The sequence below is a fragment of the Rosa chinensis genome, chromosome 3 (assembly GCF_002994745.2).
Source record: "Rosa chinensis cultivar Old Blush chromosome 3, RchiOBHm-V2, whole genome shotgun sequence".
Lineage (NCBI taxonomy): Eukaryota > Viridiplantae > Streptophyta > Magnoliopsida > Rosales > Rosaceae > Rosa > Rosa chinensis.
The window spans coordinates 17,546,496-17,561,380 of NC_037090.1; the positions used below are offsets into that span (position 1 = coordinate 17,546,496).

Genomic DNA, 14,885 nt, shown 5'->3' on the forward strand with positions numbered 1-14,885 from the left:
TAATTAGTTGAGTGCTTTTCTCTGAGATGACTGTATTCGTTTGGTCGATTTTCTGATGACTATGTTGGGAATGCAAGAAAGCAACACTTGAATGTATATCATGTGCAGCTGTTATAACAGGACAAAAGAAGAGACTATTTGCAAGAGAAACAATTAATTCCTATTTAAGCTTGCGCATATAAGACTAGTTTTTATTTGCCTAGAAAGTTTGATGAACTAGGATCTAGAGGAGGAAGGGATATAGGTAAATCAAAATTATAATTCACCACCAACCCAAAACTGATTCACCAATCAACTCGATCAAATAATGAATAATAACAACATTTTATGGCTGCAAATGCTGCTCTACAACCTAGAAACTATTATTGAATTCACTCATTACGGCTGATGTACTAAGCTGCAAAGTTATGTAGTGTTTAATCTATTACCCATTCATGTTCATAGTTCATACGAGAGAAGCGAATTGGGAGGTCACAGTTTAGGAGCAAACTTATTGCAGTTTGAATAATATAGTTCTACAATGGTGAGTCAAACTCACAACTTCCTCACATTTACAAAGAAGAGATGATGGCAAAGGGACTTGTACACAATTTTTCCAATGAGAACTTGTACAGAAATTGCATGTGTATATATCTACTGTGGTAGCAAAATATTTTCTATACTATAATCATGAATAATAGCAGCACAGCGATACACAGTTTTTCAGATGAGACAAGCAGGGCACTCCACATGGGTCAGGTCATCTTGAAATTACTGAAGTACTGAACTTCTTTGAAAATTCACGAGACTAGCAAACATTGTGAGCACACGGTTATGGGACACAAGTCATCCCAATTGTCAATCAATGTTCCCAAACATGAAGCATGATTAGTGTAACCAAAAAGAAAAGACAGTGTAAATTGACATCACATTTAAGTTACAGAAATGCTTTACAGTGAGAAAGACAAAAAAAAAGTTCATACAAAAGTATGTTCCCTTAATCTAATTCTAATCTGCAAGGTAGAGAATTGAACAAAACTGGATCAATTACATGACCATAGAGGACACACACCTACTGCAAAAAACCAAATAAGATGGCATCTCCTCTTGAACATCTTATGCGTTCAGAAGTATAAGGTGTACATAAATCCCAGCTTAAATCTTGTGGGTACATTCATTTGAATTAACAACTTCCCTGTTCAACGTCTGGCTACTTCAAAACCCCTTTTCTTTTGCGCTCTTTCAAATTACTAGGGATAATAAAAACAGAATCGACGCATAGCCCACCTTTGGAATGTGTGCAATCAATCTGTTTCATGGAAAATCTAACTTCCGTCACAGGATCTGCATCAGTGACAATAAACTCACCAACCTTGTAATCAACCCAGCATCCACGCTTATGACTGCCATAGGCATCATCATGTTCAATTTGATCCAAGCAGCACTCATATGATGCTTGCTGACCATCTGGAGTCCACAACTCAAATCGTACTGGCTTTATATCCCAACCATGGGTGTGCTCAAAGTTGCAAACACGCCGTCCCAACCTTTTTGCAAATCTTCCAATGTGAAGCCTGAAAGACAGGGTGTAGATATCCGCTGGAAAAGGGAACTTCACAACCCCATCCACCTCATACCACCATATCTGTTGTAAATAAGCTACAACATGAAACCTGAAAACAAAGAGCAACAAGAGCAGATCATCAAGATTTGTAGGACATAATACATCATCATATCAGCAAAGACCCTTCCTCAATATAGCACATCATAATACTATGTGCAAATGGAGAAATGATGAATTCAAAGAACGAAAACAAAACTTCTAAACAGCAGATTATGATAACAAACCCAAAAGACAATATCACTAGAACAAAATATATGTAAATGATTAAAAAAAAATTAAAAAAAAGAAAAAGAAAGAACAAATGAGTAAACTGATGAGATCAAAGGTGACAACTCTCCTCCCCTAAAAAAGCCTCTATTGCTGTGCAGTTGTCTTGATCACACAAACTACCCTTAGTGGTATTGTCAATTGAGTGAAAACTGCATTAGCATTTCAGTTCCACCTCACAATTCACTCTCAAGTCTGCTCCCACCAATAAGAAACTAACCTATGATGTATTATCCCTTTTCGGTTTGATAAAGCCAAACTAGATTTGATTGAGAAGTTTCTAGTTATTCAAAGAACAATTTGAGTACAGCCCCTTTTACAAAACCAATGTTCAGATTCTCAAGCATTTGGTGAAGCAAGTGGAGCCAACCATTGGCATCCCCAGCAATCAATTCTTGAACAAATGCTACTGACGACTCGCATCAACCAGGTTAAGGAGAATTTGGATATTATTTGATGTTCTAACTTTCCGGAGTCTGGTTTTTACTTTTTGTACTTTTTGTTTCATTAAAGCCTCTCTAGTCTCTAGTATACCTCCATTTCACATATGTTGCACAACTTTTCCAAAGAATTTGGATATTATTTGATGTTCTAACTTTCCAAAGTCTGGTTTTTACTTTTTGTTTCTTTAGGGCCTCTCTAGTATACCTCCATTTTACACATGTTGCACAACTTTTCCAATGAATATACTTGTCTCACAACATTTTAAACTACAAAAACAATTCAAGACAAATAGTTTCACTTTATCAGACATTAAACAGGGTATTGTGGGCTCAGAGTCTTTGCTGATAGAGCAGAACTGAATAAAAGCAAACGTACGTAATATGTGTACCTCTAGCACATAACAAGCTTTAAATAAGTCCAATTGCATTTTTCAGCTGAAACTATAATTAGCAATTCTTAGAGGAATGGATTCGTACTGAAGATAATAGAATACGGCTTATACGATATCCAAATGAACAGAAGCTAATGTAAGAATGTTTTTTAATATCGAAATATATATCAGAGTATGCCTAATCAGAAATTCAAGTAACAAAATTAAGAAAAGTATTCTATAACCAGAAAATCCACAATTCTGACTTCTGAGATAGAAGGGATTGTATCAGATAAAAGGACAGGTACGCATACTATTACTGAGAAATTATTGGAATTCTACGACAGCATAAAAAAGTGGCACTTATTATCTGCTTGTAACATAATTCATTCTTTAAAGGGATACAAAGGAAGGGATTTTAGACACACATTCATCAATTTAGAGAATTCTAAAATAGAAACAGTCAATGTCTAACCTACTCATTAGAATAATGAGTTGTCAATTGACCTCTACATCTATGGAACTACAAATGGTTTGGCCCTTAGTTTTCTATGTGGAAAATGTAATGAACCATTAATAATGAGAAGAAGCCATTTAATGACATCCCCGGCCAATGGCAGTAAAGATTTCATAGAGAAGTGTGTCCCGATATAAACCCACGAAGCAAGGAAACGTTTTGCAATAAATCTGACTAGCAAAAAGTGAAAATATACTTTGCAAATCATAAGTTTAGCATCCATAACAAGTTTAAAGTTACTATAAGATCCAAATTTTCACATTCTTTTATAGATCCCGTAAAAGCTTGCATCGAATTTATGTCGCATCCAATACTAATTCACCAGATTCCAGTCATTTTGTTTTTTACCTGTGAACGCCTAATAATGATTTTTGGATGACTGCTCCTGCATTAGAAATAAATCCCCAGTGCAATGAGATACATCCTTCAAAATCTCTCCATATTCACAGTACTTTCTTCACAGCCTCAATACATATGGTATCTATCACTATGTGTGAAACACAAGTTTGCATTCATCTGGTATAACAAATTAAGAAATATGTTCATGTCTGGAAACCCTACATTTAATGTTCATGTCTGGAAACCCTACAAGACAATAACGCATGCGAGATGCTCTAGTGCTTAGCAGTCATATGGTGTTCATGCTGATTTTGGAGACAGATGCTATAATTGTTCAATGATCCGATCAGATTGATCCTTTGTGACTAGCGTAGCTTTTCAGTAACCGCTCCTCTCGTGAAGTCTCGATTGAAAATCCCTCTACAGTTGTGGTAACCAATAAGAAAACGACCCTTAAAGACGGGGATATAGTCTCCTAATAATACACAAACTATTATCGTTTTCAAGCCACCACGAAAATCAGTTCTTGGAGACTCTTATTTCTCTTCTCAAGTTTGATTACAGATCAAATAAATTAGCCAAAAAGTCCCCCTCCCACGAATTAACAAGAACACATAACCAAACAAATTCACAAATAATCACAGCCACAGTAAATGTCAAACAAGAAACAAAGATACTAACTTTACTGCTGAAAATGCAATCATAGCACAAAAGCATGAACAAACGACTGAGGTATTACCTTGATTCTTCTGTAGGAATCCAGTTCCAGTATCGCCGATCCTCAATCCCTGTTATAGCCATGGCCTTTGCAGAAATCGACATGCAAACCCTTCCGGTCACCCTGTCAAGCCACAATACCTGCAAAACCACAGCAAATTCAATAAATTTCCAAACCCAAAACCCTAAATTTGCATAATAAACCCCCCCCCCCAAAAAAAAAAAAAAAAAAAGCCAATCCTTCAACTCCACCAACCCAAAACCCTAATTATTCCCAATCCGCTACCTTATTGCCATCGTCGTAAGGCACGGGGCGGGAGAGGAGGGCAAAGATGTCCTTCTTCGACAGGTTCTGGTACCTCTCGGGAGGCAGCAAATCAAGCAGATCATGGTAATTAGGGGGCAGCTTCGATTCCCAAACCGCATCCGACGACGCCGCGCCGCGGAACGCCCGGTTGAGCCTGGCGAGGTTGCAAATCTCCGGCGGAGTCAGGTACATGAAAACGCAGGCGACGCAGTTCTCCGGGATGTCGCCCAGACCCGGACCCAGACCCGACCCGTTCGCCCCCTCCGTCAAGTTCGAGAGCGACGCCCCCATATCGGAGAGAAGAAAAAAAACAAAAAACAAAAAAGCCCAGAAAAGCCCCCCCTCTCCCTCCGAATTTGACAGAAAAAGGTATGGAATTTCTAGGCCATGGCGGTCCGTACAGTTTAGGGCTGTACGGAAATGGAGGAAAATTGAAGTGGAAGTGGAGTGTAGTGGGAAATTTCCAAAGGGTTGGATTTTTGTTGGGTTGATGGTGGTCTGTCTTGGACTCTTGGTTGGGAAGGAGAGAGGCAATTTTGGGGTTTGGAGCTGAGCTGCTCTGCGCTATTACACCCCGCTCCATCTTTTTTTTTTTTTTTTTTTTTTTTTTTTTTTTTTTTTTTTTTTTTTTTTTTTTTTTTTTTTCAGAAAAGACATTTTATACCTATTATTTCAATTTCAATTACGGGTCTCAATTTATTTCATCTTTTTTCACGCAAAGCTTTAAATTCTTTAAAAAAAAATCAACGAAATTGAAATCTTCTGCAAGAAAGTGAAAGGTGCCGTACCTGAAATGATAGTTATCGAAATTATACTACTAATGTAGGAATCCAATGTTGTTATTATGCGTAGTGGAGATTGGAGAATAAAGGTCAATGAACGTATATGGATTTGTTCTGAAATGAAATGATGTTGATTATGTCAATTTCAATCTTTTCATTAACTACTAAAATGTAGATTATATTACTTTTTTGTATCACGTAAATAAAACAATCTGTTTGTATACTTTCCAACTTTCGTATTCATATCTTATAAACTGTAACAAAAGCCTAGGTAGAGCATGAAAAGGCTTAAACTGTGTGAGATTTTGACTATAATTACGAGTTTCATCAACACTATTTTCTTCAGTTGAAGTTGAGTGCAGGATACCACAACGAGTTTATTGGGGGAGCTGTCCTTTTTATTCTTTATGTAAGACGAGTGATTGCGAGTGTAGACCAAATTAGATCCCAAGTCTTATTATTATTATGAGTTTCGTTAGAGCCATCATCTTTAGTTTGAACTAAGTTTAGGTTACCGCAACAAGAAAGAATATGCGAATGAGTAATTCTATAGACACCAAATAGTTAAGTTTGAGCCAAATATGCGAGAGTATTCTGTCCAATTTGAGATAAGAAACTTTTAAAATTTACAAACAACTATATTGTAGAAGCTATGCATCCAAAAAAGGAAAAATGAATTCGAAAAGAGAAATATGCCGACGAATACTTTGTAGTCACCAAAACCTAAATGCCAGGACTTGGGTGATCAACAACACTATAATGGATCGGGTTTAGCACCACCTGGGGTTTTTCTTGTCACAGTCTAATGTCAACAGTTGTCTCCAAGTTTGTTGCTTTGATTTGGTTTGTTGTTTCTTGGGAGCCTGTTAGAGTGCAACTTTCTCTTGTAGATCCACACCGGAATTGAACAAGAGCGCGTTGAAGTGAGTTGAGTAAACAATGTGATCAGCGGTCTGTGCCGACTCAGAGGAAGGCTTAAAACTATACATTCCATAATTACGTGTTTAGGCGAACAATACGCTTTGTATTTGGAACAATTGTATCATTGATTAGTCTGTCAGCTTATTGCTTTCTCTTTAAGCGGTTTAGGTTTTGGTTTCGGTTTCAAGTGTTATGATCTATAAATTTAAGGATCATGAAATTGTTATGTATTGACAACAATTATTTGAATACTAAAAGTTTGCTTCTAGTTTCTAGTTTTTCCTTCAATTTTCTTAATTTAATTTCACTTTTTCAAGATAACTCCTACAATATATATTGATGCTGCCTTCTAGCTTCCAAGACTTTTCAGGATAAAACTTTCTTTAAAAAAAAGAAGAAGAAGACTTTTTCAGGATATTCGTTATTATTAATTCTAATGCAGCATTTTCTATTTTAAAAGTCTCAGGATTCCATTAACAGAAAAAAAAATTAAAAAATCAGAATTGGTAAAATAATAGAAAATGAATGGCGGGTCCAAAGAAGGAATATGGGCTTTGGATTTAGACAGGGATACCTATATCCAATGGTATTGAATACTGAGCACCTGTCACACGTGTATCGATTAGAGTGGGCTCACCTTGGTCGAAAACTACAAAAGTCGGTCAACTTCAACTTTTATGGACCCAGTAAACTTAGACTGTCTTAGTAAAGACCGTTAATTGGTTCTTTGTTTGTCTACATGGCGTGCACCTAACCCCATTCCTTTACCGGCCACCAGCAACTCAGCAAACTCTGACTTTGATAAGGTCCACTGGTCACATCACCTTTCCGACCCAAAAAAAAAAAATGTCACATAACTTTCAAATTTTTTCTTCAATTTTTGACTCTAAATTTATTGTCTCTAATAGTTCATCTTTCCTAGTGTTTGGTTGCATTATTCATGACTTGAAAATATAGACAAATAGTTAAGTTTTAATTTATAATCTGCATATCTTCTGATGAAAACTCTCTCCCGACCTAGCTCTCTCCCTGTTAGGGTTTGTGACCGCCGACCTTCAAGGCTAACGGCTCTACACCTTCTCCACGGCTTGTCCTTGGAGATCTTTGTAGGTTTAGGTCTACTCTTACTTTTTCTCCTCATTGTGGTGGATGGTGCAGCCGTTTGCCCTATCTTGCCGGAGGTTAATGGTGATTTTCATCGTCATGATGGATTTCGGGCTGAGATTGGATTATTGTTTGGGAATGGAGATCGATATGGGGCAGACTCTGTTCCTAGTTTCTTGAGTTGGGATGTTGATGACCATGAGTTGCTCTTGGTTTTTCCGGCTAGATTCATGGACTTTGAGGCGGATTAGTTGACGACATCGGTTGATGGTGATGGTGGCGACTTATGGGTTCCAGATATGTTGGGTCGTGTCTCTAACAACGGCAGCTATTTAGGGGTTCTAGGCTACAGCGGTGGTTGTGCTGCATCTGGGTGTTGGTCGCAATTCTCTTCTCGTGCCGGCGCTGGCAGCAACGATGCGGATTGGGACAAGGCTACCCTGTTAAAAGGGTTGGATCCGCTAAGTGGTGATGGTGGCAATGATCATGCTGTGGTGGTAGACGACCAAGTTGTGATAGCGGCACCGGCGGCATTGCTGCAGTCGATGGAGTTTCTGTGCATGCTAGGGGTTTGCCATGGTTTGGAATATTGGGCCTCAAGTGGGCTGGATGGATTGGGTCTCTATGGCCCATAGTGCCGTTTCATTTTTATTTGGGTCGCAAAAACCAGTACCTTAGTTGGAACATTTTTATGTAAGTTTCGAGGTTTCTAAGTTTTTGCTAGAATAAAAGTGCGTGAATTTACCAAAAGGTGGGTGTACTCGGGATTTTTTGGGATTTTATTCTTCTAGAATAGGGTTTCATGAGGTTCTAAGAAACGATTCTTTCTGTCGACCCCATAGGGGTGTTTCGTTTTTGTACTACTTGCTGAATTATAATGAAATGGCTGACCTATTTCCATTAAAAAAAATTTATACATTTGTAGGTCAAAATTTAGACAATTTTTTTTTTCGGATATTCAATCATTTTAAGATAAGCATATTCACATCCATTTCATGTATCTAAAAACTTAATTAAATAATTAGAGATAAACTAGTAGATACAACGTGAATTAATTTTTAAAATTTTTGATAATAATCCATTATCTTATGGTGATGAAGAGTTCACTATGGTAAGAAACTTGAAGTATCATGAGATACATGTCATGGATTTTTCATAAATTTTTTCTGAAAAAATAAGATTATTAACTATTGTTATATTTTTTTTAATTTATTGTCTCTAATGATCCAAAAAAAAAACTAGAGTTTGGGAAAGCAAATTCGGAGATTTTTTTTTCTCCAACATCTTGCTTATACCTATTCATATTTTTTTAGAGAAAGTGAATAGAAAAAGAAAAAATAAAATCCATGTTTGATAACATTTTTCAAAAATGATTTCAAAAAATAATTTTAAAACTAAAAACTAGAAAATGAAATTGTATTTTCCAAATTTGAAATGTGTTCGGTAATTGGGCGGAAAAATAATCTCCATATTTATTAAACTGGGAGAAGTAAAATGTGAAAACATCAAATTATTGTTTTCAGTTACTCCGAATAAAAATTAAAAATATTTTTTTTTTCCACCTTTAAAACATAGGTCGTCGAAAGCATTCTTACCATATTTTCATTTTCTGAAATGAAAATATAAGCAATAAAATTTTACCGAACGCCATTAAATTTACATCAAAGCCAAAAAATCATTAACAATCACTGAGTTTTAACCTGTTCGACACTTAACTCACTGACTTTTCAAAAATATCACTTAACTCACTCACATTCAACATTATCTTACACTTTACTCACTGTCGTTAAATCTTCCGTTAAAATTGAGAGTATATTTTTCTATACCTAAATAACGCATTTTTAACTTGAAAAATATTTTTTATTTTAACAAAATAATGACAGATATATATATTTTTTTTCAGACTAATTTTTTTTTTAACGAAGTTTTCAAATTAAACTTCAATTTTTTTAAAAAATTTCTTTTTTATAATTACAAAGCTAAAAAATAAAATTTGAAAAAAAAAATCTAATAATTTTTAAAAACTTAATATTGTTTCAAGAAAACTGAATTTGGGAGATAATTGAGTCGTGCTTTCATTGATAATAGGGGTCTCTTTATATAGAGGATTACAAGACATAGAATCAGAGTTGTACAAGGAAAGATAATCAGATATCTATGAATATCTTCGAGAATATGTCTAATTCTAAACCCTATTACAACTAGGTCAAGAAACCTAGAGTTTGGACCAGACACATATTCTGGATTTACTTAAACACTCTCCCTTCTGTCGCCCAAACGTGATGCTCCTCTAGTTGCCTCATTAAAAACCCTACCGAGTAACAAAAACCTAGTGAGATAAAAATAACCTCGGTCGAAGAAAGTTTCTGTGACAGTAATCAAGGTGCCATTTGGCAAGGGGAACTTGAGTTATTCCATGTCCTTGAATTAATACTAATGGCCTAGCCATCGTAGTCACAAAGTAATATGCTCAGAATCAAAATGGAGTCATAAAGAACTCAAAATTTTATTCATAAGCCAATGGAGTACATCATTGTTTCTTAACCATTAGGAGAATCTAATCCAAATGCTAGCTAATGCAAATAAAGGTAGTCGTTTGACTTCTTTCGATAACTCCAAAATGAATACGATCAGGTGAGTAGAGATATGTCGGTGGACCAAAGTTCGCTTAAGTACCACTTAGCTCAAAACCTTCCTAGACATCATACTTATTTTGGATGAGCTTATGTGAAGAAAACTAAACCAATGGCATTTACTACAAAGTATATGGCAATTGCCTATTACATCTCTTGGAAAAATAAAGACTTAAACAGAATTGACGATCTATTGATCCCAGCCAGATTTGAAATCTTCAACCCTTCACTCTAGATCATCTTCTTGATATTCTTGTTCCACATAGTGAACTTCACTTGCTTCACAATATGCTTTGTAGGCGGTGACAATATTTTCACGAGCTCTACAAATGTGTGCCCAATGACAGGACACTCCACATCAGGAACATACATATCTTTGATCAGACTCCATTAATTAAGGCGCTTTGAAAGTGTCATAAGGATGGCTCTTAGTGTTAGTAGCGCCACCAAGATGGCCAGAGGCGTTGCCTCCCTCTCTCTTTTCTCGTTGACCTCTTCGGTTCCGTGTTCGCCTATTTTGGCAGTTACCTTCCTTAGTAGAGCGATTATATGGACCAGAGTGTCCATAAGTATCCCTAAGATTAGGGTTTCGCTCTTTGCGCCCTCTCTCAGGGGCGCGACTATAATTTGATTCCGGAATATACTCTATTTCCACAGATCTTGAATCATAGTTCTTCACAAGAATGTTGTCATGCTTTTCAACTACATTCATAGCTCCAATGAGCTCATGAAACCTTGTGATCCGTCCTGCAGTAACATCGATTTGATAGTTCTTAGCAACCATCAATGCAGAGATGGGGAAGGTAGAGAGAACCTTCTCAATCAACATCGCATATGTGATCTCTTTACCACAGAATTCCATAAAGGATTTAATGTGAAGTGCTTCCGAGTTGTAGTCAAGAACTAACTTGAAATCACAGAAGCGGAGGCTATGCCATCTCACTTCTAGTCAGGAAGCAGAGAGTCAAAGATGTTGCCAAATCTTTCTTCGAGTGAGTCCCACAGCCTTCTGGAGTCTTCTTCATTCATACACTCGTACTGGAGTGAATCATCCATATGACGAGTCATTAGGATGATGGCTTTCGTCTTATTTGCCTCTAAGGCTGCTCTATTTCCTTCCAAAGCTTGAGCTTGCTCAACAGTTAGCACGTCCTGGCTAGACTTGAGAATCATATCTAGGATTCCATAAGCCTTGAGATGCTGGCGGACATCACGAACCCACCTGTGATATTAAGAGCCAGTTGTTTCCAATGGAGCAAAGTCCAATTTGTTCAAGTTACTTATCCTGAAAGAGAACAAGAAAAAGGGTTAGTTTCAGAGTAGAAAAAGCTACCACGAAAACATATAAAATTTCTAAGCGTAATCGCTCCAGAGAAATTAGGAATTTCTGAGGTAATCACTTTCAAGAAATTCAATTCCAAGAGGTATTGGATTAGATCGAAACAATGATATAAGTGGTCGATCATAAATTCTCTACAAACTCTAAGTTGGGAGATCACAACAAGCTCCAAGCTTGCAGTGAGCACAAACCCCCACAGTTCAGCTTATTTAGGTCTCCCCTATGATGAAGAAAGGGGGGTAGAAGAAGGGAGTTTGCAAGTCCCCGAGAAAAAGAAGAGAAAATGAATAAAAATTCAAAAACAGGAACTTTTAGTAAAAATTACCTCGAAATAGGTCGCCGGAAAATTCGCAAGAAAGTTACCTAAAAAGTCTCCGGTTGCAGTTGACCAGCAATGTTGACCTGTGGACTGGGCCGTTGACTTCTTTTCTGTCGGTCCCCCCTTCTTCTTTTTTTTCCTTCTTCTTCCTCAGTCGGCCGCACAACCTTGGGCCTATTCTTATCTTTTCTGGGCCGAGCTTTGGCTGGGTTGCAGGCAGGGCAGGTTTTGGGTAGACAGGTGGTGTTCTGCCGGTTTAAGGGTTCTGATGCTCAGGCGGGCGGTTCATATGTTTTTAAGCCGGTTCAGGGAAAAAAAATTCCTGTTCTCGAATCTTGGAATCAAGACGCTGCTTCTAGAAAAATTTGGTAGCAATTGGATGTCCGGAATGTGGTGAACCAGTTGAGTATTTGTTGGAGGTGGTTTGGAGCTTCCGGTGGCCGGTTTGGTAGGTTTCCAGCAGGTTCTAGTTGTTCTGCCGCCCGTTCTGGACTCCTGGTATAGAGGGCTTCATGGTGTAAGGTGGAGGCAGAAAAGGCTTCAAGGTTTTGTATTCGAATTTAGGGTTTTAGCTTCTTGAATTAGGGTTTGGCTATTTGTTTCAAGGTTAGGGCTTCGTGTTGATAAAGTGTTTAAGGAAAACTGAAATTGGGAGAGAATTGAGTCGTGCTTTCATTAATAATAGGGGCCTCTTTATATAGAGGATTACAAGACATAGAGTTGTACAAGGAAAGATAATCGTACAATTAATCGGATATCTATGAATATCTCCGAAAATATCTCAAATTCTAAACCCTATTACAACTAGGTCAAGTAACCTAGAGTTTGGGTCAGACACATATTCTGAATTTACTTGAACAAATATATCATATTTTTAAAATTCTTAAAAACAAAAGAATGGGAAATTATTTGATAGTGGATCGGTGGATATATTTTGTCCTTTTTTTCTTTCTTCTAATTTACTTTATTTTTTATTTTATTGTTTACCATATTATCTCCTAGTTATTAAACCTCCTTCATCTCTTCACATGATTAGGTTGATGAAATGGTTCCTTTTTTTTTTTGAAAGGAATGACAACAAACTATATTAAATCAATACTGAAGAATACAAAAAGCAATGTCAAAATGCATAAAAAATAAATCAGGGAAATCAAATATGGGTGCATAAACGCATCTAAATTGAAAAGTGAATATAACAAGACTAAAAGCTATGCGGCATCAAATACTACATTGCATAAGTTATTGAAGCCGTGAGATTTTAAATTTGTAATAGTAACCGTAAACAGATATGGTGATATGACCACCTATGATGTAGAACGGATGGCAGTCCGAATTGAAGAACAACTCGATCGTGCAAAATGAGGAAAACTGAAACCAAAGTTACTATTGCAACTTTCGCATTTGGTGTCCGATTTGATCGTGCCATAGCTTTCCGGAAAGGGAATCGCGCCATGAACAAAACTTGTCGCTATGCCATGACGTGTGGGCTTTTTCAGGCTTTCGGGGTCGTTTAGGGCCTCAAAATTTCAATTTACTGTTTTACAGAATTTTCGATTTCCTAGTGTGATGACCTAGATTTCTGTTATTTAATTTTGGTAATTAATAATGGACCAGTTGTACGAATAATTGTTATTGTGCTTTATTTGTGGGTTGTATGTGAAGTGGAATGGTTTTCGTACGTGTAATTATTTGAATATCATAGTTTAGGGGGTCGTGTGAAGTTTGACTTTTTATACGTTGGGAACCTCAGAAAACTTCCTTCACAAAAGTTGTAGTGCGCGTCGATGTGAGTTAGTGGACATATGGTTCGTATCAATCGGAGTTCGTATGAGAAATTTATGGCTATCAGAAAAAGTTTCCGTTTTAGTATAAATAGAGAAAATCAGAAAATGAATTCATAATTTCATATTTCCATTTCCGGAAATATCTTTTCTCTCTTTTCTCTCTCGGTCGACACCTTTAGAATCAAAGTTTTCCGCCTGACCTGACCCGACTTTTCCGGCGATCTCTGGCCGTGAAACTTGGTTAGCTGGTTCGTCTCTTCCGTCTGGTCATCTCTGTGGCATCCTCTAGCGGCGATATCCACCGTGTACGGAGTAGTAAGGCGGCGTAGTTGGTGTTTTCGGACCCGACCGGAAAATGCAGCTCCGGCGACTTCGTGGCTTCATGCTTCCTTGGTTGAGTTCAGAGACGGCTCCTTGATCGATCTATGGTGTTTGTTTTGATCGATTTACGTAGAAATCGATTCAACTCAGTTTGAGCAAAAATTCAAAGCTTGTGAGGTTGTTTTCGACCCTTTATGCTTGTTTTTGACTTCGAGTTGGTTATGAAAATTCACAAGCATGCTTAGATGAACAGCTTTGATGTTGGGAGTTTTGTGAAATATTGAGTTTTGGCCAGTGGCGGTGCATCACCACATGTGGCAGCGTTCTGGTGGCTTTCCGACCATGTAGTAAACTGTTTTTGGTATTATATATGTTCTACTCGTTGATACGAGCGTTTCAATATATAATATGCAAATTTTGGAGTTCGTATGGAATTGTTATGATTTTTACAGTTTCATACCGATCGATTTATTCGATCCGTGAGGATTCGAGCTTCCGATCGACTTGTGGTTTGGACATATCGATCGTGGAAGTATTCCGGAGACTTTGGGAGGTCTCAGATGTGGTTTTGCCTCGATTGGCGCCACTTTGGGGATTTTAGTTCAAAACAGCTGTTTCAGACTTAAATCAAATGTGAATCATTACTAAGTTGAACCGTATGTGTTTAAGTACTTGACGAAGTATTTTGGACGGTTCTTTGGTGGATTGGCTGCTTTGTTCTTAATTGAAGACGTAGCGGGAGTTTCGAGGTGAGTAATCTCACAATGTTCATTATGAACGGAATTACCATTATTGTTTTGGCGTTAATTATTTAACTGCAAACTATAGTTGGTATTAGTAGGCATTCCTGAGCGAATGACTACGTATATATATATATATATTTACGTGAAATATATATATCCTTGTGGATGATTGTGATAAATAATATGCATGATGGTGTTCATATTATTGTTGAATGTGACTTTTCAGGAAACAATATTGTGGAAAAAGATGTTTTCTATTGTTTGAAAAGTATTGAGCTTGATGTTACATTTTTGAGTCAAGCGTGACTCATTTTGGATGTATTGGTCTTTGTATCAAGGGTCACAGACGGTGAGCAGGGATTGGGAAAGCCGAAA

The 14,885-nt window shown here is 37.1% G+C and overlaps 1 protein-coding gene across 1 annotated transcript; it reads right to left on the bottom strand.

Annotated features, from left to right (window-relative positions):
• Positions 1-871: 871 nt before the first annotated feature.
• Positions 872-4,855, bottom strand: LOC112193278 (F-box protein PP2-A15). Its single transcript, XM_024333353.2, has 3 exons — positions 4,544-4,855; positions 4,280-4,398; positions 872-1,652 (listed from the first exon to the last, which is right to left on the bottom strand). Exons 1-3 carry the CDS (start codon positions 4,853-4,855, stop codon positions 1,190-1,192), a joined length of 894 nt encoding a protein of 297 aa, XP_024189121.1. The 3' UTR covers positions 872-1,189.
• Between the last annotated feature and the right edge of the window lie 10,030 nt (positions 4,856-14,885).

Bases quoted from the DNA above. Each gene is read 5' to 3' on its own strand.
- LOC112193278 (XM_024333353.2), bottom strand. From the start codon at position 4,855: ATGGGGGCGTCGCTCTCGAACTTGACGGAGGGGGCGAACGGGTCGGGT. The intron at 4,399-4,543 runs GTAGCGGATTGG...GTGGTTTTGCAG, and splicing joins CTTACGACGATGGCAATAAG to GTATTGTGGCTTGACAGGGT. The intron at 1,653-4,279 runs GTAATACCTCAG...CTTTGTTTTCAG, and splicing joins ATTCCTACAGAAGAATCAAG to GTTTCATGTTGTAGCTTATT.